The sequence below is a fragment of the Falco punctatus genome (assembly GCF_963210335.1).
Source record: "Falco punctatus genome assembly, chromosome: 10".
Taxonomy (NCBI): Eukaryota; Metazoa; Chordata; class Aves; order Falconiformes; family Falconidae; genus Falco; species Falco punctatus.
Genome location: NC_137590.1, coordinates 5,841,080 through 5,867,723, shown reverse-complemented (window position 1 = coordinate 5,867,723; position 26,644 = coordinate 5,841,080). Strand labels below are relative to the sequence as shown.

Genomic DNA, 26,644 nt, shown 5'->3' with positions numbered 1-26,644 from the left:
GCCACCTCCGGCTGTCTGCTGGGCTGCAAGGTAGGTGGGAGGGATGGGGGCTGATGGGGGAGTGCATGGGTGGGATACAGGGCTGCAAGGAGGGCCACAGGACTGTCAGCTGGCATAGGCACAGAGCTAATCAGCAGAGCTTCGTTTGCTGGCCCAGCAAACAGATATAATGAGGCTATAAATGCCCCGGCCCGTGCTGACTGGGAGAGAGCCCTGCTCACAAGCCATCACCCCCACCCCCAAAATGGGGAGCCTCTGCTTTCAATTGCATGTGGAAAAACTACTCCTTGCTTCGTAAAACAAATACCTGTGCACTTCCCAGCTCCTCTCCCCAGAGCTGTCCCAGCAAGCCCCACAGTCCAGCCCAGGATCTGCTTTCAGCCTCCTGCTCCTTGGCTCCAAATCACAGCCTCACGCACACAAAACCTTGCCACATCTCAGCTCTAACACCCTAGGATGAGTCCCATGGAGCAAACTGCTCCTGGAAGCAGGACCAGCAGGATGTGCCCCTCAGCCACCCCTGAAAGTGCCCTATACACCCACCAGGAATATTCATGGTGGTGGAAACACCCAGGCTCTGTAAAGCTAACTGGCCAAGGTGGGTGCTGGAGCCACTAACAGCATCGCTGGGGAGAAGGAGCTGTGCTGAAGCAGTGTGAGCCCAGGGCTCTAACCCTCCTCCTCCCCCCACCAGTCTGGGGCTGCACAGCCCCATGAGCCCCCCAGGCACGTGAATGCCTCCAGCACAAACTGCTAGCTCAGAATCAACAGCTCCTCTTGGTCCTGCTTTGCTCGCACCTTCTGGGTGCAGGACCAGTAAGAAGGTGGGTACATGAAGGATCCCTCCAAAAATCTGTCCTTATCCAGCAGCCTCTGCCTGCGTGCAACAGACAGGACCAAGCGGAGCCCTCCTTCCCCCCGGTGCGGGGCACAGGGGCTACATCAAGGGGAGCTTCTGTGGTTAAAAAGCCACCTCTGCCCCATGCATCTGCTGGAGATGGGTCCCTGGCTGCCTCTGCATCCCTCCCGTGCAGCCAGCCAGGGAGCCCTGGTGGCTCTCCTGCCCCAAGAAAACAGGTCCCAGCACCAGGGCCATGTCCCCCATGAGTGTAAGTGGCCCTGCACCGCTGCCTTGGCACACTTACACCCCCCGAAAGCAGGTGCGGAGCTCCCCATGCTCCAACAAGCACAGGCTCCAAAGCAAACACTGGGAATGGTGACACAGCATCTGTGCCACACCAGTTCCCTCCAGCTGAGGCCAGGTTTGCAGCACCCTGGGGTGTCCACAGAGGAAAGATTTTTTTAAATTTTTTTTTTCCCCCCAAAGATTTTTGGAGCCGATGGATGGGGGCCTTTGCAAAAGCCAGAGGCCCCTGTTCTGACACAGAGATGCCTCTGTGACCCCTGCAGCCCAGCCAAAAGGAGAGGGACACGTCATACAAACCTTCAGGGTGTTTATTATCAGGATAGACATTTCTTTATATAAAAGAAGTGTTTAAAAATAGCACTACCCTGCTCTCAAAATGAAATATATATATACACGCACACAGATGTTTATAGAAAGAATTATTACCATTTTGCTATGTGATAAAAAAACCAAACAAGATAATGACCAACTCCCAAACAATTCTGCCAAAATGGGGGCAAGGGGATCTGACAATTCCTGCTGCCCACTCACCCCTGGGTGCACAGCCGGGTGCTGTGCTGGGAGCTGGCCTGGCAGCATGCGTCCCCATGCACTAGCCACAGTGGCCGGCTCTCCCTGCCCCACTACAGGGCAGCAGATGCTGAGGCAGCAGAAGCTCTCAAGGCGTGATCACAGTAGATTTTTTTTTTTTCCCCTTGCAAAGCAGCTTGCTGGGGGGCCATGGGGGGCTGCGCAGGGGCTGGTTCATCCCAGTTGCTCTGGAAAAAGGCTGGGTGTTCCATCTCCTCATGCAAAGCCCAGCCTGCCCTTGCAGTCATCCCACCTCATCCCAGACCTGCCAATTCAGCAGAACAAGGCAACAGTGATGGCTGAAACCCTTGGTTTTGCAGCAGGGGGTTTTGCTCAAGGGTGGGGGCTTTTTTTTTTTTTAGGATTTTTGTTTTTTTAAATACAGTCTGCATCCCCCTGGGGCTTTTGGGATACAAGAACAAACACTGATGCTTTACAACAACCTAGCAATAACAATGCCATATAGCTACTGTACATCCCCCTGTCCCATCCAAGCGCTGCAGCCCTCTGCAAGGATCACTTCTTGTTGGCGATCTGCTTTTCCAAGTCTTCGAGTCTGGCTGTCATCTGAGCAAGTGAACGTGCTAAGGAAACTGTGAGCCAGGTGGTCTGGTGGGCCAAGGGCTTCTTCCCCTTGAAGGTGCCTGAAATTTTTCCTGCTCCCATTTACCCATCCCTCCCTTCCCCGTGTGCAGTCTGTCCCCAGGCTGCCCTGCACCCCAGCAAGCCCAGGCATCACCCCAAAGGATATTTTTCTCAGTCAGGCTCTGCAGGATGGCCACAGTGTTCGTCTGGAACTGCACCAGTGCCTCGCACTCGCACGGGCTGCGGATCTCCGTCTTCCCTTTGCCCTCCTCTGTGACCATGGGGGTTTGGGTGCAGTCAGAGTCACGGCCCCACAGGGCCTGGCTCTCCCCTGCTCCCACACAGCGTGAGTCCCTTATCCCTACAGCCACCCACCAGGGCTGTATCTGAGCCTCAGGGCTATCCCCCCTCTGATTTTCCCCTATTTTTCCAGCCTCACTCCTTTTTTGCCAGGCTGCATCAGTGCTAGCCCAGCAAGCTCACTGCCAGGCATCCCACAGGGCTGCCACACTCACGGTCACAGTGTGCCAAGGACAGCCTGTGCTGAGCTTCACTTTGCCTTCAGCCCAGGGTGGCAGGGAGCATGCTGACCCCATGTCTGCAGCCTTGCAGGGGTCCCAAGGGCACTGGGGAACCCTAGCCTGCCCCAGGGCAGGGAGACCCTCACAGTAACCCACGCTGGTCCTCCTGCACCCGGCAGCAGCAGAAGCACAGGTCTGCACAAAGAGACAGGCCATCTTTGGAGCTGGGGCAGCATCCCTCAAGGCAGAGTGCAACCTCTGCCCATGCAACAGCACTGGGGTGGCTGCTCACATTAATACTTTTGTATTAAAAGTCCCAGCTCCACTTTCTCCTTTTCCAAATCCTTCCCTGAGACCCACCTCTATACCCACGCAGGCTGGTGAGATGCAGAGGCAACCTAGGCTCATGCCAGCTCACCCCAGCCCTGGGGTACACGATGCAGGACAACAGACACACAAACCACCCCACTGGCTCTGTGGGGAGAGGCTCCCCCAGGCTTGGGGGTGAGCCCACCCACTGTGGCCAGGGGCACCCACCTGGGCAGATGTTCAGCTTGAAGTTCTCCACGAGGTGGGTCATGGTGGTGAAGTCTGCTGAGTAAGAGAAATGCTGCTCCACTGGCTCAGAGGCAATTGCTCTCAGCTCCTCTTCCACAGCCTTGCCAACACCCACAGCAAACATGATGATCCCTGTGTGGCAAGGATAGATCCTGATCACTGTGCTGGCCACCCTGCATCAAGCAACCCCAAGCCCAGAGGGAGCAAGGCTGAGGATGCAGGATTTCCCCTGGGCTTCCCAAATACACGGCAGGAATTTGGGAAGGATGGGCAGGAGCACGGCAGCACCACTGCAGTGCAGGCTGCTGCACAAAGGATGCTACCTGGAGCACCCTGCAACCACAGCAGAGGCAGGTCTGCCTCTGTGGACCAGGCGATGCAGCATCCCAAGGCTGGATGCTGCAGCCTCCCCCAGAGCAGCCACCCTGAGGAACCACCCTGGGATGCCCAAAGCACTGCAAGTTGGGGTTCCCCAGCCCCCCGCACCTGACTCCTTTGCTCTCCTGGCCCACTCGGAGATGTCGTCCTGGGAGCGACCATCCGTGAAGACAAGCCCGATTCTGGGGATGTTGTGGGAGAGAGGCCTGGCACCTTCCAGCTCGGAGAAGCTGTGCTCTACCATGTGCTTGAGGGCAAGGCCTGTCATGGTGCCTTTCTCCATGTATTCCACCTCCATCACCGCCTTCTTGATCTCATCTGCGCTGTGGTACTTGTTGAGGGGGAACTCAGTGCGGACGCGGCTGGAGTACTGCACCAGCCCCACCCGCGTGCCGTGGGGGGACACCTCCAGCAGGTCCACGATGCGGTTCACAAACTGCTTCACCAGCTCAAAGTTTTGGGGCCGAACACTCTTGGAGCCGTCAATCACCATCACCAGGTCGATGTGCCCAGCCCCGCACTCTGCAGGCACAGGGGGAAGGTGAGAAGGGGCCAGCCTGGCCGTGGGCACCATCGGAGTGGAGACGCCCAGGGCTGGGGCAGAGCTGTGGGCTTCAGGACACCATGTGGACCCCCTGGAACTGCAGCCAGGCTGAGGCTGGGAAGCAGGGCAAAGCACGCCCAGGGGTCTGAGCCCAAAACCCTCCACTGCCACTGCAGTGTCCCCTGAAAGTCTTCCCTAGGTCTCCCTTTTCCTGAACCCTTCCTCAAAGTTCCTGTGACATCTTCTGGGCCATATCACCGAGGACATGAGCGCACGCCCATCCCCACAGCATCCAGGGTGCTCCCCCAAGCCCGGCCAGCTCTCCATCCTCCTCCAACCCAGCTCCAAGTCCCACTTAGACCCCCTGCCTAGTTTCAGGTAAGCCCTTGCCAGACAGCGAGGATGCCATGAGCCGTGTCCGGTACTCACTGCTGCACGCCCTGCCATCAGCCTGGAGCTGCTGGCCCTCGGGGCACACGCAGCGGTAGGAGCCCTCCGTGCTCACACACTTGAACTCGCAGCCATGATCCACCCCGTTGCAGAGGTCAGTGGCTGGAAGACAAGCCAAGGGCACAGGGTTATCCCCCCTCAGGTGGGGTGGTCCGGGAACAGCCCCTCCCCTGGGGACTGGGCAGGACATACAGGTATCTGCCATACACTGCAGCCTGTGCCGTGCCACCGTGCCAGGACGTACCCTTGCAGGACCTGCTGTCGGGCTGCAGCGTGAACCCACTGCGGCAGCGGCAGTAGTGCCCGTTGGGGATGCTCACGCACTCGTGCTGGCAGCTGTGGTTTCCAAAGCTGCAGTAATCGATCACTGGTGAGAGAAGGAGAGGGGTGGGCAGACAGGGAAAGACAAGAGGAGAGGGGAAAAGAGAAGCAAATGAAGAAGGGACAGCAAGGGAGATGGCCACTTACTAGAGCAGCTCCTCTTGTTCTGGCTGAGGTAGTAACCCGCACGGCACTGGCACAGGTATGACCCACGAGTGCTGACACACTGGTGTTGACAGCCATGTCTCCCGTCTGCGCATGCATCGATGGCTGCGGTGGAACAGGACACCCATCACCCTCCTGTCCCAGCCTCCCTGGGGCAGCCGAGCAGACTGCTCCAGGGCTTCAAAGCAGCTCCCAGCGCCATTAGGCAAGAAGGAAAAGTCCTGGGTTGGTGGCCAGACCAATTAATACAGCTTTGCACTCCACATACGGGGCCAAAACACCATGTACTTCGGTGGCTGGGATGTGCACCCTCTGGTACCCACTGCCCAAAGCCCCCTCAGGTGACAGGCAGCTGGTTGTGCCCACAAGAGCCCCAAGTGTCCCACCCCTGAAAGGTGACCAGGATGCAGCAATGCCATGTGTCTGCAGTCAGTACAGACCCGGCAGGCGGTGAGCCCAGTGAACAGAGCACCGAGGCTGCTGCTGGCCTCAGTGGGTCCTCTGCTGCTTTTCAGCTTCCCTCCGTGACACCTGCAACCACAACCTTCTACAAGAGTTAGGATTAAAAAAGGGGGCTTACGGGAACAGGTCTTTCCATCGACGTTGAGCCTGTAGCCTGGGTTGCATTCACAGTAGAAGGAGCCGGGGGTGCTGATGCAGCTGTGCTGGCAGCCATGCTCCTGCTCCATGCACACATCCACCCCTGCAAGACAGAACGGGCATCAAAGCAGCCCACGGGCACGCTGGATGCACAGGGACCGCAGCTCCGGCATGTGCCACGTCCCTGTAGCCGAAGCCTCTGGGATGACGCACAGCGCCCCAGCCCTTCCAGCCCCAGTGCTCACCCACTGATTTCCAGTGCCCAGACATGAATGTTGTGCGGGGCAGGCTTCTGAACCGCTTCGGCTTTCTGGTCTACCCAAGTGCTAAATCAACGCTCGGTATTAATTGGTACTGTCGACAGCCTGAGCTGAGTAAGCAAAAGCTTGAGCTCGGCAGGAACGTGCTACAGGAGCCAGGTCTGTGTCCGTGCAGCCAGGAGCCTGCAGAGCCGGCCGGGAAGGGGGCACCGGGGCAGGCAGGCGACGGGCAGGGTGCTGTAAGCGAAGGCACCAAGTGCAGGAGCACTTGTCCCCAGGGGACAACATCTGCTCAGCCCTGTGCCCCAGCAAGCAGAGACTCTCCAAGGCAGCCCTGCAGGCACCCAGGAGCCCCCGGCTAGCAAACGCTGCCTAAATGAGGCTGGCAGCTGCCTTCTGCCCTTCAGCAGATGCTGAAGCACGTAAGCAAAGCCTTGCCAGTCTGCTGCAGTGCCAGGTCTCTGGCAAAGCCTGCCAGCATGACGAAGGACAGACAGGTCCCAGCCTGCAAGCTCCCGACCTGTGCCAGCACAGCCACGGTGCGAACCAGCCTCCTGGCTCCTGGCCGAGACCGGCTGGACGCTGCACAGCAGCCCCATGTGCCCAGCGTGTTATTAAACACAAATGTGCATGCAGCAGATGCCACGCATGTGTCTGCACGGGAGGAGACGCTGCTAGAGCCACGTCGAAAGGCATAGAGGGCTCTGGGACGTGTCACCTGGCCATGTCACACCCAGGAAAACCAGCTCCACATCTCCTGCTCTTTAATACTCCCATCATCTCCTGGCTTGGGGCAGAGCTACCAGGCACGGGTGAAGAAGAACGCCCACTGGCAAATGCTTTCAAAGCTTTCCTGATCTCGCTCCAGGAAAGGTGAGCAAGTGGAACGGCCACCTGTCCCAGCACCTCACCAGGGAGGTTGCTCCCCTGTCCACGCTGCTCCTAGCAAGAGCAGCCACCCCAAAACACCCCTCTGAAGGTCACCTTCTAGCCCAGCTGAGGAGCACCAGCGCTGCCCTTGCCAACCCACATCCGCAGCTCTCACCCACCGCAGAGCTTGTCCTGGAACTGCTTCCCAAACTGCTGGATGAGTTCGAAGGACTCCACCAGGAAGACATGCTCCTCCAGCGGCAGCGAGGCCATGGCTCGCAGCGAGTTCATGTCAGCCCGCTGGATGCCCACAGCATAGATCTCAATGCCAGCATTCCGGGCCTGGGTGGCCACCTCAGTGACACGGTCCTGGGGTCGTCCGTCCGTCACAATGATGGCAATGCGGGGGATCTTCTTGTGCAGAGGGCGCGCGCCCTCCTGCGTGGTGAAGGCCACGTTCATGGCATACTGGATGGCCAGCCCCGTCATGGTGCCCTGGGCCAGCGGGACGATGCTGTTGATGGCCTTCTCCATGTCCGCCCGCGTGAAGAAGGTCTTGAGGGAGAAGATGTTCTGCACCTGGCTGGAGTACTGGATCACCCCCACCCGTGTGGCGTTGGGGCCCACGTCCAGGCTGCCGATGATGTCTATCATGAACCGCCGCATGGTCTCGAACTCAAAGGGGCGCACGCTGCGGGAGCTGTCGATCACAAACACGATGTCCAGGGGACCCGTCCTGCACTTCAGGGCTGGAAGGGGGCAAAGAGACAGTTCAGCCTCACAGCCACCTGTGGGAAGCAGGGCTGGGAGCAGAGACATCCCTGTTGAGTGGCTTGAGGATGCTCAGTGGGGGAAAGAGAGGGTATGTCTGGGCAGCCCTCACAGACCAGCACCTTCCCACTGCCAGATAAATCCATGGAGGGTGCTAGCAGAGCAGGAGCAGGGATGACAGGCTGGGGAGACATGCCCTGGCCATGAGGCTGTGGGGAAATGGCAGTGTCCCCTTCCGCCCCAGTAGTGTCCCTGCAGCCAGACCCAGCTCCAGCTCCCTGTATTTCTACAGCCGACAGCCCCAGGGGCTGCAGAAATGCCTCTCTGCCTGTTGGTATCTACCCTGGCAAGGCTGAGGCACAGGTTTAGGCAGCCGCGTCTTGATCTCTACAACAAATCAGAGCATTAAAGTGTAAAACAGCCCAATGCCTCGGGCTGTCCTCTGCAAGCTGCAGCTCCTGCTCCAGACCTCTGTGCCATGCAGGAAAATATTGCTTTGGGCAGCTCTTCTGTTCCCCCCGCAGCTCCAGCCTCCCCTAGTTTTTACTGCATTTTACCAGTTTCTGCCTAAAACCAGGGCTTGCTTTGTTGTTTTGGTTTTTTTAAGGGCAGAAAATGAGACGGTGAAAAGCACAGCTAAGGGCGTGCACGTGGCAGGGATCGAGCCAAAGAGCCTCTCTTGGACATATGGGTGCTACTTCCAGTGCAAACCAGGAAAGTGTTTAGCAAGTGAAACACCAATAAACATATTTTGCTTGGCTTGTGCATACCCAAGCCTGGGAGAATTTGGCCCTAACGGTAAGCAAACACTCTGAGTCCCTTTGGGATGATGCCCAGACCCCAGCTGTCATCTCAACTGCTCTGAAGGTCTCCGAGACATACCTGCTTCTTTCTCCGTCCAGCACCTTCACTGTTTTTAAACTGGAATTGGTTTAGCTCCCTCTGCCCTGGGAGGAGAGAGGCTGGTACCCCTGGGTTTGCTTTGTCCCCCCTGTCAGAAGACCCATACATGGAGGGGGTTATCCCTCACAGCTGTGCCTCCTGCCAAGGTGGGAGCCCCTGGGCAGGAGGGTGACAAGCCCTGAGCTGGGCTCTGTCAAAGCTGAGGACGTGCCCGGAGCAAGTGGCATGAGACCCACCGTGCTGGGGCCAGGCTTGGGCTCACACTCCCCTGGGCAGTGCTGGGAATTTTGGGTCACCATGTGGGGGGATCCTCCATCCTCCTGGGGATGCCTCCAAGTAAGAGGCATCAGGTCCACCCACCCCAAGCAGCAAGCAGTCCTCCAAGGGCTTCCTTCACTGCCCTGACGCTCTCACTTCTCTCTCCTCCAAGCAATCCCCACCGGCCAGAGCTCACCTGCAGGTTTTGGTCTGGCTTCCAGTGTCGTCAGGAGAAGTAGGAGGAGAGGGGCAACGGGCAGGAGCTTCATCATGGCTCTGTGATACCACACAATTCCAGGCCTGGGAGGACTCGCTGTAGGGAGAAGACAATGTGCAATCAGTGCTGAGGATGGGCTGAGCCACAGGGTGACAGTCACCTGCGGTGGGTGTCCCCAGGCAGTGCCAAAAACCCTCAGCAGCAGCAGTTCTGACAGATCCATCCCCAAACGTCTCTGAACCCACGTGGAACTTTTCCCATTCAAGGGCTGGCAGTCTCAGCACAGCTAAATTTCATTACAGTAGCAACGATCTGCCAAAGGGTCTGATTTTCTGCTCTGGGTGGAGCTGGCCATCGGACAAGCCTTATTTTCACTTGCACACCAGGCGGAGGGGATGTTCAGCCAAATGCTTTTTCACTGGCGATGCAGCTGCTCCCCACAGCCAGCCAGAATGGGAAAGCTGCACCCGGGGATGCAGAGCACCAGCCCTCCCGACACTCCCCCCACATGGGAAGAGAAGCCCCCAGACAAAACCTGCTCAGAAGTCTCCCAAAGTCATTGGCAAAGATCATTTTTCCAAGAACCCGCATAAATTTTTCTGCCTTTTTCCAAGCTACCCTGGGAGACCAGAAGCCTCTGCTGGCACAGATGGGCACCCGCTGCCCCCGGCGCGGCCAGCCTGCTGCTTGCCTTCCCCACATCACTGGAAACCTCATCACTCTGGCACCAGCGCTTTGCAGCTCTCCCCGTCCTGCTGGCTTCTCTGAAGGATGCTCTGCACCCCACCAGTTTTTTCCTGCATTTGAGGCGGGATAGTTAGGGGGAAAGATATTTAGACCAGTTACCCAAAATCTCAGCTTGCCACTTGTCTCCCTCCCTGCCCACCTCTGTGTTACCTTGCCTTGCCTTTCCCTGCCCTTGCCTGGCTCCTGCAGGGACATGGATTTATTTGGTTTATTTTTATTCCAGCTCTGTTTGGAAAGCCAAGGTGCTGGGGGGGGCAGGGGAAATGCCACAGTTAATGCAGCTTCCCCCAGGAGATGTGCAGCGCCAAGACTGGCCACAAATACTGGAAGGCTGCTTTTTAAAAAAAGCACAGAGAAATTAATTTTATCAGTAGTTATCAGCTGATATTTATTTAGCCTCAGGAGGTCTCAGCTGTAATTCATCACCAGGGTTGCCATTTAATTGCTCAGTGGTTACGTGCAGCCCTGAACCTCATGTATTTGATAGCAGGGACACTGACAATACGTTTCACAGCTGCATCTTAAAATTGTCTCCAGACTCAGTGTTCACACCTGAAAAATTATATTTAAGAATTACAAGGACAGAAAAGGGCTACAAGAGGAAACTGGGATCCAGAATACCAGTCTCAAAGTGAGAGACACGGTCTTTTCCTGGGGAGCATGAGCAACCCAGCCAGTCCGCGACACAGTGGCTCCGCAGTGGGCATCGCGAGCTCCGGCACAGCCATGCAGTGGAGGGGCCAGCAGGATCGCTCCAGGTTGTGGAGATGAGGGGAGGCTGCAGCCTAGCAGGCATTTTCTAGGAAGCCCCAGGGCTAAGAAAAGCATCACTCTGTGACCAGCAGTGCTCGGGTACCTGTGCCCACTCACAAGAGCACCATGTGCAAGCGGAGGAGCAAAACAGCCTCTCCTACCCCAGCTTCATTTCCCCATTTATTTAGCAGATTCTTTTTCCAGCAATGCTTTTTTGGGGAGAAAGTACTCACTAACCACTAAACATTTTGGGGACAGCTATGCCACCTATAACATTTCTGCAGCTCTCCAGACTCCAAGCCTCCCTGCAATGGCAGGCTGGTACGCAGCCTGCATCTCACAGCATCCATATAGCCTCAAAGCCAGCCAGAGAGAGGAATGAGCTCTCGGGCCAGGAACCAAGGAGGAGAAAACCATTTCACAACTGATCTATTTTTAACAGCATCTCAGCTTTGGATGAAGTCCTGGCACTCTCCACAGCTGGAGGGGCTGATGCTGCCGGGACAGGGCAGGGTCCGCCATACATCCAGCACCGGTCCTGGCAGCAGAGACCCACACTGTGACAGCACCCCAGACCCTGATTTCAGTATCATGCCCAGCTCTGCCCCAGCCGCAAGGCTGATAGGGACAAGGAAGCAAAGGTGATGGGACAGATGCCCCCAAGTATCATTCCCACCATCCTGCGCTGGGCAGCTTCCCTGCTACCCACTGCCCTGACTCCCCTGGGGCTGGCAGCACTGGGGCTGACTTGTAGCCCCGTGGAGGGGTTCCCCCCACCCCAAGGGGTCCCACACCCCCCCAAGCCCCTTGCTACCGTGCAGGAGCAGGAGGGAGATGGGTGGGAAGTGACCGGCTGGCAGGCAGGTGCTGCGAGGAAAGGCAAACACAGCGCCGGCTGCAACACCAGAGACCTTGAGATAACGCTGAGCTATAAAGGAAAAAAGGTCCAGGCGGGGCGAGTGCTGCTGGCTGGACTGGCTCAGCCAAACCCTGCAGCGGCTGAGCTGAGACAGACACTTGGAGCATCTCCTGACTTTTCTGAGCAACGCAAGGGGAAAACCAGCCACTGCTTGTCTCTGTTGAAGGAGATGCTCGGTACATGGCGCAAAGAGGGTGACCAAGGGAACAGCCACATGTAAGGACAGAAGAGTCAGCAGTGAACCCAGCTTCCACCTGACTCTCCTCGTGATCTCAGACAAGGAGGACATGGAAATGAATCCCCAGAGTCAAACAGGTAAGCCAGCACGCCTTCCCCTGGCACCTCCACCGGCAGTGCCACCCCCCAGGGCATTGCTTCCCTCCCTGCTCCACCACTTGTCCATCGTCTGCTCTCCCTGCCAAGCGCTGAGTCTCGGGGAAAAACAGCCGCTTCGGGTTTCAGTGCAGCCTCCTTGGCAGCTCTCTCCTGGCTACAGGTTAACAGAAATGCTCTGAATATTCCTCTTCTGGTTCATCTGCACAGGTCAGACCTGGGTCCATCCTCCCTTGGGCAAGCCCAAAGGACAGGGCATGGCAGGGAGCAGGGTGAGGGATGCAGCCGGCTCTCTGCCCTCCTCATTGTTACAGGGGTGGGGGCTTTATATATTGAATTGTAGAGGGGATGAAGCAGATGGAGAGAAGAGATGAAAGGTTCAGGAGGCGGCAGTACATTCACAGCCCAGGAAAAGTCCCAAGTGCAGCGTCAGGAGGAAAGCAGGCTGCGGACCATGACTGTGGAGTCATGAGCCAGGTCTCAGGTACAACCACAGGCAAGGTTTCATACATCCGGGCACGTCAGCCTTTAGCTGAGATTTCTGTTCATGGCACAAAACACACAACTCCGGCCACCTGCCTGGCCTTGGCAGGCTTTTGGCACGTCACGGGAGCAGCAGCAGCAGCTCTGCCCTGGCTCCAGACCCTGCGAGAAGCCGGGACAAGGGATCACTATGCGTTGCAAGGAGAAGGGAACAGCCTCTGACCAAGCTGTTACCCAACACGTGCAAAGCCGGAGGGCTGTCCCATGCAGCGTGCCCGTGCACAAGAGGAAGCACGCACAGCACGCCTGGACATGCACGGCAGGAGTGCATGGCACTGATGCCCCATGCTACCAGCTGATAACACATTTCTGTGCTTGAAACCTTGGCTGATGGTAGAGCAGCCCTAGACACAATGTTCCTGAGACTCACCTGCCTTGCCACGTACCCTGTTTTGCTCTGCAGGGCTTTTCTTTGCAAAGACCCAACCAGGCAGTTTTGGCAGGCCATAATTCAACCCCCGCATCACTGTTACTTGATGAAAGAGTCAAAAACAAAACCCCAAACAGGCTCAGGAGCCTGGACGCAGATTCCCTGTGCTTGTAACACCAGAGTCCTACCAGGGCAACAGCAGAAAGACAGCATGAGCTGGCCTCCAGCTGGCAGCTGGGGAGACAAATCTTCAGGACCTCGGCAGGACAGCAAGTCCTCCTTCAGGTCCATGCCCAGGAGACAGGCTGCGCAAGAAAGGCATGTGGGACCAAGAAAGGATGACCAAAGTGTGTCTTGCCCCAGGCACAGGGCACAATAAAGCAACCAGAGCTACCCGAAGAGATGCAGACAACTAACATCAACCTGGAGGCACCTCCTGATGTCAGATTTTGCTGTGGATACCCCAATGGACTGCTGGCACGTTGTCCACATATTTGCAAGACCCTCAAGCCATGTGAACAGATGAGGCTCGGGATAGCCCTGGAGCTGGATCCACCCTCTCCTGGAGGGTTGTCCAAAGGTTGGTTTCCCCCAGGAGAATCCACAATCTCAGGGCGCTCCCTGCCCGCAGCTGCACGGCTCTCAGCAGTGCCTCTGCTGCCCAGGAGCACTGAATCCACCCTCAGGACCATTTTACAGGCAATGTTGACCTTGCACTCAACCACAGCTCCAGCAGCTCAATGCTCATCCTCCACAGCAGCTCGATGATGAGCTGCAAATCCCACAAGAGAGCATACCAATGCAGTTTCCAGAGCAAGTAAGAGTCAGGGAGCACAAGCACACGGAGACCAGGGAAATTACATTAATTTCCAGCCCAAAAATAGGGGTTTCCCCCCCTTTTTAAGGACTGATGTGTCCTTGTTTCTTCCCAAACACACATGTGGGAGAACAAGAGCAGACTCTTTCCAGGACATTGCAATACTCTCTGGTTACAACACTGTGGCAGCTTTACTGGGCCAAATGCCACCTGGAAGGACATGTTGTTTGAAAAACAAGGCTGTATTTCTCGAACAGCACATCATGGCTCCAAACTCAACAGGAGCGAATCAGCAGGAGTGCCGTAACAGGAAGACTTTGCTGGATGTAGAAATTACTTCTTTTTTTCTCTCCGTTTGCTCCCCAAAGAAGCTAATCCCCTGTTTTATGGGGCCCCCCTCCTGCACTCACTATGATTAACACATGCACAGCGAGGGCAGGAGGAAGATGGGTTTCTTGTTCAGGTCCATTTGCAGGCTGAGTGACAGATGTCCTTGCCTCACAGCTCATGGACTTAGCATACACGTCCCAACAGGTTTATATTATTAGATGACATAAGAAGTCCCCTTGCGAGGGAAATGTTGGGCATAGCAATGGACAGAGCATCCCCTTTCAGATGTTCTCCACGGCAGAACATGAGGTCTTTCTCTGCCACCAATCTATCTCTAAAAGACCTCCCAGTGCTCTGCAGCTCAACCAGGAGCAAAGCCTCTTGTCCAGCCAGCCTCCGCACTGAAACACGCTGTACCTGGGCTGCTGTGGCAACTTGTTCAACTAATCATGTCAAGAGGTGGCTCCTATGTCAGGACTGCTGGATCCTCTGAGTAGGTTCCTCCTACTCTGTTCCCCTCTGTCCCGCTCAAGACCTCAGGCTGCACTTGTCTCCTGAGCTGCATGACTGGCAAACTCAGCCCTGCTCCTAACTGGTATTTTAAGCAAAACTGGAGGGATCTTGGAATACTTTTAGACTTTGATGAAGAGCGATCAACAGGTAAAAGACCCATATTACTGACTCTCTTTAAAAAGCAAATGCTCTTCTGCAAACAGGCCCCCGGGGGACAGCTGAACTGGGCTGAGAGACCAGACTTGGTAGGGAAGGAGGTCTGCGCCATCCAGAAGCTGAGGCAGCAATCCATTGCCCAAGTTCTCATTCCAGGAGGAAGGTGTTAGCATTTTTTTCAGCAGAAATATGCGTGTTCAACCACAAAGGAAAGAGAAATGGCCCAGAGCAGCTCCTGGGCTGGTGCAAAGTCTGGCAGCTGAGCTCCTGATGCAGCACAGCCAGTATCTCTAAGCAATGAGATTGATAGTTACTAGCAGGACATCCGTCTCCCAAATCTGCTGGGACCAATATCCCCAGCTGACCTCCAGCAAGCTTACACGGCACAGACAACCACAGAGAACGCCTGCTATTTCAGCCCCGCAATCATAGATTCATTGCCTGACCTCCTTCTCTAAATCTTTATATCATATTTCTCACTCTGGAGACGTGAGTCAATGTGTTGGCATAGGAAAACACACCAGGAGAATATTCCTGTGCCTCTCCCCTTTATCCTACCCATCCTGCTTATGTGTTTAATTGAAATAAGAGAAAGCGAGGAGCATTTGGTGGCTGCAGAAAAGCATGTGGAGACTTTTCATCCCTCCTCAGGACAGACAAGCAAGCCGGTTGATACTTCTCACAGGGAGAACCCCAAAGGTAGCACAGGAAACTGCTCCCACCTAACTTCACAGCCACCACATCCCTCTGACAGCAGAAGACCTGCTGTCCCAGGACTGGGATGCCTTCTCCCCACAGGAGATGCACCAGAGAAGATCTTTAGCGTGGGCAGCAGCCTGTGGCCTTGGTTCTTCCCACACTGAAGAGCAGATGCCTTGGGGACCCTGTGCCTCAGCACCTGCACGTCACCCTGGCCTCCTCAGCACACTCGAATGCTGCACGGAAACCTCCTGTGAGACCTTCCCAGGGGCTCAAAGCAGCGTTTGAGGCCATGGCTGAGGAGCACTTGTCCTCAACCTCACCCCTACGTGGGATTAGCCTTTTCTGGTCAACTTGTGAGCAACTGGCTGAAATCACCCAACTCTCTTGCATTGACCAAGTCGTCGCCAAGGTGCCTACAAGGTCTGTGCTTCCAAGAGAGATCAGGGAACAGTCCGAGGTCACTTCACTGAGGCTTTCAGGCCTCAGGAAACTCTCCAAGAAGAGTCCTACATCATGGCATGAGGAACCAGAGACCAGGAGGAGAGTCCAAGCCACTTGCTCAAGGCTGTGGGAAGTCTGTGGCACAGCTGGCTCTCCCACCTGCATCCCAGGATGAGGGCACAGAGCTGGCCAGGGTGAAACAAGGGCGCTCCGGACAGATGAGGGGATGCCCAGACATGCTTTAGGGAACGTGGGCATGGGGAAGCTGCTCTCAGCCGATCATCTGCTTGACACACAGGTTCAGCAGATGACAGGGAGAGCAAAATGGAGGACCAGCAGTGAGACTGCTACTTGGCATCTGAGCGCAGACCAGCATGTTTTGTCAGTCTCGTCCTGGCTGGTACTGTTAAAGCCAAAGCAAGATGCTGCAAAAAGAGAAAAAGAATGAGGGGAGTGTCAAATGTGACACTTTGGGGAAGCCATTCAAGTCCAGCTGCAAGTGTAGGAGCTGTGAATATCCAAGGGCAGGGGGGTTCTATCTTTTCCAGCTTGTGGACCCTGCTAATTTTCCAGCCAAGACACAGGCTCTTATATAGTGGATTACCTCTGCCATCAACAGATCTGCCCCTACTGACTCCTGCCATAGACCACGGACTCCTACGGGTCCACTGACTATAACTCAAAGACTGCTGAATTTACACGGTGGCAGTCAACCACCAAAGCAGCATGACACAGCCCACAGACAGGAAGGCTGAAGAGAAACCAAGTTCCTGCCACCTCTCTGCAAGGGACCACAGCTGATCCCTATAGATTTCCCTGATGGGCACCAGAGGGACCAGGTTAGTGATGGACTCGTCTGTGCAGCCAAGGGCTTGCAAGGCGAGAGAGCAGAAGCCTGCAGACAAAGACACACAGGCAAAGGCAGAAAGTTGCTAGGGAAGATGGATCTGTCCTCCAGTAAAAAATGCCAGGAAGGGCAAGTTGCTTGAGAACCTGCTTCAGACACAGAGTCAGGCACGGCAGCCCAGGGACACCCTGCGTGAAACACTCCGTAGCTGTGCTCCAGTCTCTGGGGTCTCCTAAGCACATGCCTATACCCTTCCCTGCTTCAGCAGGGCTGGTTTAAACCCCTTTATATTTAGCCAGGCCTTCTAAGTGCTAAAAATGTTACTCCACACCTAAAGGCACATACGTGCTGCAAGTCCCTAGAGGGGCGACTCTCGCTAGCCCGCAGCAGGTAACAGAAAACGCAGAGGCCAGGTCCCTGCGCCCGGCGGCTCAATGGAGCCCTTATTGCAGCTCCCTTCCAGCACGGAGCCCAGGTGATCAATTTGCTTCTGTTTGGGCCCAAAGTGGAGGAAACACGATTACTGAGAGGCACTGACAAGCGGCAGGAGCCGCTCAGCCTCCTGGCACAGCTGGAGGAGACGTGAGTGACATCTGGCCCAGGAGGGACCCACCGGTTCTGGGCGGAGTAGCTGATTTTTCTAAGTTTCTCTATAAACACCACTCAATCTTTCTTTTTTTTTTTTTTGCGGTGTTTTTTCTGGGTCCCGTTTATTCACTCACAGCGGGGCTTGTCTGTAACTCACATGTGTGTGTAGATACAAACGCTACTTATCTCCCCCTCCACGTCTCAGCCCTATTCATCAAGCGTTTGTAAATGGCATTTTATGAGCGCTGAGTTTTTAACAAGGCAGGCACACTGCTCCAAAAGCGAACAAAGGGGCCCCTATTGGAAACTTTAAAGATGTTTAAACAAAGGCTTCTCTTGAAAACCTTTAACCCCTAATGCCAACCTCAAGGAAAATGCTATGTTATGAGCAATCGGAGCACAAACATCTTCTGTGACCGCAGATTGCCGACAACAGGCTGCCTTGTTGGCTGCGTCTTTTCTGTTTGCTACCGTCGCCAACAAAGGCAGCTCCCAAGCCCATCTTGTACTAATCACGTAAAATTTCTTTAATTCTTCAAGAGAAAAGAAAGTTACAACTTCCAGAAAAATCAACAACAGCTTTTTCCAGTTGGATGCAGCAATATCCCGCCTGCTTTGATGGAAAGTGTCATTTTACTGCAAACACCAAGATCTCTTGCATGCTTTCCAGATGGGAATTTGTATTTCAGATGAGGCCAAATTTATCCATACCCTGGTGGCAAATATCAGGGCTGAGATCTGGGAGGAGATTTCCCCACACACATTTTTTGCCTATATCAGATGCCAATCTAATGAATCCCTGCAGAGATCACAAGAATCTGCTTGTGAAATGCAGTTTCTACTTGTTACTGAGAACCTGCACGCTCACTGCCTGCGATTAATTGCTCCTGTTCTTGGAAAAATAAAAAAAAATAATCTTTATTGTCAAGAGACGCTACAGAGGGTCCCACAGGGAGGACTTCACAGTAACTTTATAAATAGTCTGGGCTTCAGTGAAGCAAAAATCCTATGAGTTTAAGCAGAAGAGATGAAGTTGTGTGCCTTCTCTCAGAGTCGGGGTGTGAACAGGCTCCTCTTTTGGAGCCCCCTTTGCCCCCCAGAGCCCCTGCACACACGTGGTGGCTTCCTTCAAAGCGGGACAGTCCCGTTTCCCTGCCAGCCGCCACTGACACCAGCTCCCGCGCTGGAGCCCTGTGTCCTGGCTGGATTTGGGCTCTCTGCACCACAGCAAAGGCTGCCCTCACCAAACGAGGGGGGAAACCCCCGCAGAGCACATACCACCACATCGTGGATCTGCTCAGCTCCACTTATCTCAGGTGGCTGCGTGTTAGCAGAAATAAGACAAGTGCAGAATAATCTGATTTTCCAAACAAATTTTCCCATGTAATTGCTTGGAACAAAAGTGCCCAAAGCTAATTTTCCCCTCTGAAATGGTTGGAATTATAAGCCAAAGGTGGGTGATCGCTTGTGCAAACATATTTATGAGTATGCACAGACCCAATTTTCCAGTCGTGCGGAAACGGTGCATAACAAACTTAGGACGCACTTCTAAGCTTATCTTTTCGCAGGATCTCGATCTCCTATTGCTCAGTACACCTTGCCCAGGTGTACCAGACTTTATTATTCTCTGCTAAAAGAAATCCTCGACTGTATAAGCAAGAACCTGCCCGAAAGCTGGGCGAAAGGTAAGCAGAGCAGGCAGCCTGCAAACTGCGCCATCCCGACAGGGAAGAGTTTACATCCTCCACAGCGCACCGAGGGGCAGAGCGGGGTACCATGCGGGGTACCACGCCTTCCCACTGCCTCTCCAAAGCGTACCCCCTGCCCGGCACACTCGGGGGGGGCAACCACTGGCACGGCTGCTGGGGCCAAGGCCAAGGCCATACAGATGGGGGCTTTGGGAGCGCCCCAGCCCCTGCCCTGGGGGAACACCCCATTGCAAAGGCTCTGCTCTTCCCCACCCTGCCCCGGCTTTGCTTTCTGCTCTTCATGCCCAGGACCGCTGCTCCCCTCCCTGCCAGCCCCACGCCGAGGAAAAGCCCCCGCAGCCCCAGCCGCGCACAGCACCGCGGCTCAGCGCCACCTGGCCGGGCCGGGCTCCCCTCACCCTCCTCTCCCTTCCCTTCCGCAGGGGCGGCGGGGCCCGCGGAGCCCCTCACTCACCCGGGCCGGCCGCCGAGCCGCTCCCCGCCGCGCTGCTGGGCCAGGTACGGTGGGCGCGGAGCTGCGCGGGTCGCTGCGCGGGCGCGGGTCGCTGCGCGGGCGCGGGTCGCTGCGCGGCGGCAGCGGCGGTGGGAGGCGGCGGGGCCCCGCGCGGCATTTAACGGGGCGGGGGGGGCGGGGGGGGCGGGGGGAGCGGGGGGGCGGGTACGGCCGCCGCGCCCCGGCCCGGCCCCGGGGCAGCGCTGGAGGGGGGGTCCGGCCGCCTGGCCCGGCTGGGGGGCCCGCGGCACCCCCCGCCCCACGGGCCGTGTCCGTGCAGGTGCCCACGGGCGAGCGGGACCTGCGCGCAGGTGGAAGCGGCGGTGGCCAGCGGCGTGCGGCGGCCCCGGGCTCTGCACCGCTGCGAGCACTCGCCCGGCCCTGCGAGCGGCCAAGGAGGGGCGGCTTCTTTTTTCCCTTTTTCTTTTTTTCCTTCCCCCCCCCCCCCTTTTTTTTTTCTTCTTTTTTCTGCTTCACCCCCATTTTTTTCTTTTTCTTTCTGTTTTCGCCTCCTTTTTCTTTTTTGTCCCTTCTTTTTTATTTTTTCCCTTCCCCTCTTTTTCTTTTTTCCCTTTTCTTTTTTCCCTCTTCCCCCCTTTTTTCTTTTCCTCTCATCTTCCCCAGCTATGGGAGTGCACCTGGGAACTCTATAAACTCAGAAGGTCCTGGAAAAAGGAGACTCCACATTTACTATCCCTTTGAGTTTAGGAGCCCCTGCAGGTACTGGCTGCAGTGTGGGGAGGTGGGTGCGAACCAGGGGGCTGCAGAGCAGAGCTCTGCGGGCTGTAGAGCCTCAGGTTGAGCTTCCAAGAAGGTCAACTGATGTGCCCAACTGTAGCGATGGAGATCATCAACAGAGGCTTCTTAGACACCCTGGAACTGACCTTCCCAGCCCTCCACCTCCTCTCAGCACTCTAGTGGTGGTAGGAACCACCTTGAGTGCTTTGCAGGGCTGTGGTTTAGTGCTTTAACAGCACTTTCCTTTTTGCAGTCACCAACATGAGGAACAGAGAGAAGACTTCAGGAAATCACCCACATTCTCTGAATTTTCTAGTAGATGAGCCAATACAGCGTGATCAAACTTGGGTGTTTTGAGGGTGTTAGGGCAGGCACAGGGCAGCTGGGGAGCCCCCACCCCGGCTGGCCCCCGGTCCCCTGCAGAGCTCACCACTGCAGGGCTTTTGTGCTTCCTGCCCTCGGCCTGTGTTTGCCGTTGGTGTGGTTGATAAATCCCCCAAGCCCAGAAAAGGCTGAATTTCACTTGTGTGTGCAGCGAGGAAAATATAGGATTTATAAATACCCATGGATATACAAGGGCTTGTGGGTTGGGTTGGTCTGGATTAAAGGAGGTATTGAAAAATGAGGGAAGCCAGAAACTGCAGGCTTCTCATTTCTGTGATTTCTAATGGCTTTTCCTTTTGCATAAACATTGCATTAACTCCATACCCATTTTCTCCTCTGCTCTGTACAAAATATAACCCAGAGCTCTAAAATGGATATTTTTTATTAGGACATTTGGTTTCCCCAAGCTGAGGAAAGAACAATTGCCCTCTGTGACAGCAGGTCCCCAGTGAGCTGCAGGGCAGCCATGGCCTGAGCGAGGCAAACGGCAGCTCCTTTGGGGGGGGGGGAAAGCAGCAAATTAAATCTCTGCGCTTGAATTCAGCGTTACCTGTGCTTGGGAACACTGTTACCATGAGTTAAAAGTTCCTGTATAACGAGTTGATTTGAAGACCCAGTTTCTAAACAATAGCTGCCGGGATTGTGTGTTGGTCTCCTGAGTCAGGTACTTTCATTCCCAGAGGACCAAAAAAATCGGATCCTTTTCCCTGCCGCCAGAGCTGCTGTACGCCTGTGAAGTGGAAAGCAGCAGTGCAGAAGGCTGTTTGCTTCTCCCAGTGCCCGTAAAAGTGCTTTTTCTGCTCTGGCAGTTGCCCAGGGGTGCACATGCAGCATCTTGCAGGCCTGATGTGCCCTCGCAGAGCGGAAGGCGCGGTGGGGACCAGGATTTGTCCCACACCATGAGCCTGGCTGTCTCAGCAGGGATGTGCAACCCAGAGGCAGGGGATGGCTGAGCGGGGAAGGCCCCTTGGTTGGGTTCTCCCCTGCTGGTGCCAGAGGCAGGAGCCGTGCCTGGTGTCGGCGCAGGGCAGCAGCCGAGCGGGAAGGCAGGGTGCACCGAGCTGCAGTGCTCGGCCATCGTGATGCACAGCCCTGCCCGACCCCCTGGGACCAAGGAAGGAGCAAATGTGTTTCCCAGCTGGAGGCAGGAAAAAGCGCCGAGTGATGCCCCCCACGCTCACTGCTGAGATGGCGAGGGGTAGTTTTCAGCTGGCGTGTTAAACATCAGCTCTCCTAAACTCGGCGATGTGACCGCGGGGTCTGACCCTACGAAAGCATCTCAGTGCCTGCCTGGGTTCCCTGCATGCCCACATGAAACAGCCCTTCACAAGACAGTCCAGCTGTGTGCCTCACACACAGGGCACTCCTTTTTCTCCTTCATTTCCCATGGAAGAAGGCACAGCAACACAGCCAGGGCTTGCAAATACCCACGGGTGCCCTGGGTGTCTCCCACCTCCAGCACCAGTGCAGAGCCACCCTAGAGATGCACCTCAAAGCACACTTGCAGCCCTGAGGCACATCCCAACCTAAAGCAAGGGAAAACCTTGGTGGTAAGTGATGCCAGGCTGAGCAGGGAGGGGGAAAGGCTTACAAAAATCAGCGTAGGAGAAAGGTGGTGGTTCCCCCCTTGCTCCCCCCCTGCTTCCACATAATGCCTGGCTGTGTGCGAGAGCAGCCCAGTCCCAGCTGAGACCTCAGGCTCTGAAAAGGAGGCTTTTAGCATGAGCTCCAGGAGCTCGGCCTGTGCAGGGCTGCTAACATGACACTGAACTAACACTGCACTACAATCAAAGCATTTTAATAATTTAATATAATAAATGTCAGAAGGAGTGAATAATTCCCTGTAACCCTGAGGAGGAGGTAGGTGCCAGGAGGAGCCAAGTGGGTATATTGAGCTGCTTTAGCAATAGCCCTTTGACTCTCTGAAGGTAAATTTAAACCAGATGATGGATGCTGGGTGGTCGCCTCTGTGGGCAGAATGGCAAGCACTGTTCAGAAATGCGTCACTGAAACAATTTAGCCCCAAAATTTGGAAGGCAATGGCTGCAGAGAACGGACAAAGAGAAAAAGAACAAGTTTCTAGGTAGACGTTCCCCCAGCTAGACATCAAATCTGAAGAACTATGCTCTGTTTACCTGCCTTTGGCATGCACATTCCCACTTCAAGTAGTAAATAGTATATAGATAATTATTCCAGAATGCTCTTTAATAAGCTCTGGGCAGTAACCCACGTGCCTCTAGTATTACGTACGGATGGCAGGGAGCAGTGATACCTGCACAAGCCTGGCCCTGCCCCGAGCCAGTGCCGCAGGAGGCTCTGCAGAGCAGGCGTTGCTGCTGGCCATGCTGTCAGCACACGTCTTAATCCACAAGTTTTGGCAGTTTGCTCTTGAACACTCCCTGCTGCTGCCTGGCCTCGGTACCAGGCTGTTCCTCACTCTGCCAATGGGTTAATGGGACAGGCTGCTAGCCCAGTAGCTCCGTGGGGCTTGGTGCTTCCCAGCAGATCCCAAGCTATATGGATGGGTGCTGATGGACACTTTGGTGCCAGTAAGTGACACAAACAGGGATGGAGCATGTGTCCCCACAGCTGAGACCCAAAGCTATGCTCCTCATTTTGCACTGAATACTGAATGGTGAGACTCACCAGGAAAAAATTCACGTACCCAGCCTGGTTCTTCCCTGCTCTGTGCCTGTTGTCTCTGACAAACTGGGGGTGAAATGCTACTGAACAGAGCCAGCAAGGTTCAAAACTCATTTTTCACTGTGTGCATTAGCGCAAAAGAATATCCAAGGTTAGCCTTTTACTCGATCTGTTTCCACATTTATCCTGATCACAATCAGTAGTTCTGTAACAAAAAAAAAAACCAAACAAAAACAAAAAAAACAAACCACCAAAACCAAAGACTTTTGCAAGAGATTCCCAAATGACGCTTTTAGGTGAAGGGGAAAATAGCAAAGGTGGATCAAAGCTGAAATCACACTATTGCTTAGCAGCAGAGAGTGAGACAGCTGCAGATTGCCATTACAGAAAAAGATTAAATAACTTCCTTACAGGATCTCTTTGGCTGTGCAAAGATACAAACCATTCAGCGGACAGAAAGGCTGGAGTGAAGCTTTCCAGCAAGGCTCAGTAACCCACCCAGGAGCGGGCACTGGTGGGGTACCAGCTGGTGAAGCTCAGCTGCAGCATGCTGGAGCAGGAGTCTCCCAGCCCCACGATGGAGGGTCGGAGGGGACAGATCCAGCCTCAGCACGGGAGCTGTCAAGGGTGATCTGAGGGTCTGTCTGGTGAAGAAGCTCCTTCTGCCTCGCTGTGTGCTGGCAGAGTGTGCTCTGCAGTCAGGAGCGGGCTTGCTGTGGCCGTAAAACCTTCATTTTCCAGACACAGCTAGGCAGCTCATGCTGTGGGTGGCACTGGCACTGGCTGTAAATCTGATTTTGGCAGAGCTCTGTTGATTTATGCTTGCTAGTGATCCAGATAACACATCTAGGATAAAGACTTGAGAACAAGGAGGGCAGGAGATTGTATCGCCTGGCTGATAACCGAACAGAGCAGTGATGAGAAAATCCACGGAGTGCAAAACATCAGGTCCCCATGGGACTACCCAGAGGAGACGCTGGGTAAATATTTGTGTGTATGGGAGATGTGTTTGTCCTCCACAAACAGGAGAGCACCAGCTTCATCCACAACATGGGAAAGCTGGAAGTGAAGGGATATACATTTAAAGCAAATTGTAACATGGATCCTAGAAGCTATAAAGGGCACAGCATTTTTAAACTACACGTGTTGCACTGGGAAGAACAGAATTGGCAGGTGAACTCTTCTAAAAGGTTGCTTGGGACGTCTGCTTGCTGCTTCTCTCCCTAGGAGCTTGCTCTGGCTACTGAGCCCAGCAAGAGCTCACCATAACCTGCCTTAGGATGCTTGGCAGAACCAGGTTTACCTCCCTTCACACATCTGGTTGTTTATGCCCTCAATTATTCCCCATTTCTAGCCTATTTAAGAGGAAGAGAGGCTGTATTTCATGGAGATATTCTGCTGCACACCTCCTGAAAGATTTTCCCTGGGTGGCCATTGCTGATGCCCCGCATCCTCATTGCTTCTCTGAGTCATCCCCAGGTGCTGCCCACAGTCCCTGGCCACTTTCTCTCATTGACTGTGTTTGCAGCTGTGGTTGGGACTTCACAGCCTTCTCTGGCCACTGCTGTTTGTCTCTGATGGGAGGCCGTTGCTGTGTGGAAAGGTCATGAGTGACCCCCAGGAGCCTTAGGAGGTTCAGGAGCCAGAGCCTGAGGCCAGTTTCCATACAGCTTCCTCTCTCCTGAAGATGCTGGATCTGATTTGGGTCTGATGCTCACCCAAGTGGGTCCAAAAACATCCCCTGGGCATGCAAGCAGAAACACAGAGCTGTTGGCAAATACCAGCAGGCATGAACAACCCTTTGCAGCAAGCCAAGGGAGCTCAGCGCGTGAAAGAAGTGAGCTCAGGCTTAAGTCAAAACCTTTTCATAACCAACCAGGCTGGGTCCCCCTGGTAGGAGCAATTTCTTGAGCGTTCCCAGCTACCATGCCCTAAACACTGGCAGATGTGCCAAGGAGGGGCTCCTGCCCAGGCAGCACCCCTTCCCTCTCCTCTGGTTTCCTCTTATCCAGATGAAGGTACTCAGGGGGCTTAGGGGCAGGAGCTGGTGTTCTTCAGATGGGTCGTCTCACCTCCTCTGAAAGCACGTCAGCACCACAGAAGTTGTCCCCAGTAGACACCCCATAGCTCCCCCCGTTCTTATCCCCCGGTTCTTGCACACATGTCCCAGGTGGCAGAGCAGAGCACCTCAGACTCGGACCCACCTCATCTCCCTCTAGCCAGCTAACGCCCAGCCTACTAAGCAGAGGTAAATGTCAGGTGTATGGGAACTCCTTCTAGTTAATAGAGCAGAAACAATCAGCAAAACTACCTACTACTTAGATCTTGGAGAAAAATACAGCTATTTTCACCCAACAGCCCTCGCAGAAGCAGACGAGCAGCTCCTCCTTGCCTGACAGCTCCCCAGCTGCGCTCAGGGCTCTGTAGCATCGTTTCCCAACTCACAAAAAAGCCATACAGCAACAAGCACATCAGGTGGATAAAACAAACTGATAAAGAATTAGAGCACTGCCACCACTGCATGGGGCTGGAAATCATAGAAAAGTGTGTTGCAGTGCTACCAACGTAGCACCCTGTGCATGTTTGATGGAAAACTGATGAAGCAGTTATTCAGTTATCCAAACTTTATATTTGTCAGCGCCAGCCCTGGTCTTAGAGCGAAGGCTCCAGTGCTTTCCGATGGGAAAGCCTTTCCACCTCCCCCGCCCCATCAGGCTGGACAGGGAGGGAGCTCCAGGCTCCCCACTCGGCATAGGGCCAGGCAAGGAGCTGGCTTTGGTGTTGCAGCGCTGGGGGATCGCTGTCTTGTAGATCCAACCTGTACCAAACCAACCTGCTTCGAGATGGTGTGCGGAGGTACCTGCAGCTGCCAGCAGACCAGACGGTACTGATACTGCACGCCAAAGTCGCGCAGAAGTCCTATGGCAATGAAAAAAGGTAGGAGATCACTCCATCTTCTCCCATAGCAGCTTCCAAACCCAGCAACCTAAAGCTTGATTTCAGCCATGCTAGATTTCTCTAAGCTAATGAAGCAAATGATTTGACACAGCCCCTCGCCGTCCGCTCACATCCTCTTTGCATCCAGAGCCATAATTTAGTTCATGAACTGAGTAACACGAGAAAGATATTAACCTCCACCTGCATCCATCCCAGTTAGACACTCCCAGTGGTTAGGCTCCTCCTGTGGAGTGCTGGAGATTGGAAAGATGAAGTAAAGAAGGAAAGAGACTATTCAGATCTTACCCCCCAAGAATGAAATTATAAAGATGAAGAGGAGGAAAGGTTACTGTTCTAAGTGCTCTGGAAATCTTGTCTTAAAATCTGAACGGCCACAGCAGGGACTGGGGCGTTGCCATCAATGCCCACGGTCTCCAAAAAGCTGCTATTTTTGAAAACCCTTCCCGCACTGCAAAAACACTTTGAGGTTCTGGCTTGAATTTCCAAAATTGCTACTTCTGGGCAGTGACGTCAGACTGTGGCACTGTAATATCATTAATCCT

At 54.7% G+C, this 26,644-nt stretch overlaps 2 protein-coding genes across 4 annotated transcripts in view; one reads left to right on the top strand and one right to left on the bottom strand.

Moving 5' to 3' along the window:
- Window positions 1–1,330: 1,330 nt before the first annotated feature.
- Window positions 1,331–25,963, bottom strand: MATN4 (matrilin 4). 3 transcript variants are annotated; one of them, XM_080406016.1, is made up of 12 exons: window positions 23,148–25,963; window positions 19,341–22,544; window positions 9,098–9,214; window positions 7,149–7,718; window positions 5,820–5,942; window positions 5,222–5,344; window positions 4,998–5,120; window positions 4,733–4,855; window positions 3,868–4,281; window positions 3,361–3,513; window positions 2,469–2,573; window positions 1,331–2,292 (listed from the first exon to the last, which is right to left on the bottom strand). In XM_080406016.1, exons 2-12 carry the CDS (start codon window positions 19,495–19,497, stop codon window positions 2,234–2,236), a joined length of 2,067 nt encoding a protein of 688 aa, XP_080262142.1. In that variant the 5' UTR covers window positions 19,498–22,544; window positions 23,148–25,963; the 3' UTR covers window positions 1,331–2,233. The 3 variants fall into 3 exon arrangements, with proteins under 3 accessions (XP_080262142.1, XP_080262141.1, XP_080262143.1); XM_080406015.1 differs by having other exon boundaries at window positions 19,341–25,960; XM_080406017.1 differs by lacking the exon at window positions 5,222–5,344 and having other exon boundaries at window positions 19,341–25,960.
- The window catches only part of RBPJL (recombination signal binding protein for immunoglobulin kappa J region like), a 17,887-nt gene continuing 5,613 nt past the window's right edge, over window positions 14,371–26,644 (top strand). Inside the window, exons 1-2 of the mRNA XM_080406061.1 lie at window positions 14,371–19,384; window positions 25,956–26,081. Of these exons, the coding sequence (XP_080262187.1) occupies window positions 18,954–19,384; window positions 25,956–26,081 (557 nt within the window). The 5' untranslated portion in view covers window positions 14,371–18,953. The remainder of the gene's footprint in view (window positions 19,385–25,955; window positions 26,082–26,644) is intronic.

Coding starts and splice junctions, on each gene's coding strand:
- MATN4 (XM_080406016.1), bottom strand. CDS start 19,497: ATGCCGCGCGGGGCCCCGCCGCCTCCCACCGCCGCTGCCGCCGCGCAG. Junction 5,345..5,819: donor CGATGGAAAGACCTGTTCCC/GTAAGCCCCCTT, acceptor GTTCCACCGCAG/CCATCGATGCATGCGCAGAC. Junction 3,514..3,867: donor CAGGAGAGCAAAGGAGTCAG/GTGCGGGGGGCT, acceptor CTTGCCACACAG/GGATCATCATGTTTGCTGTG.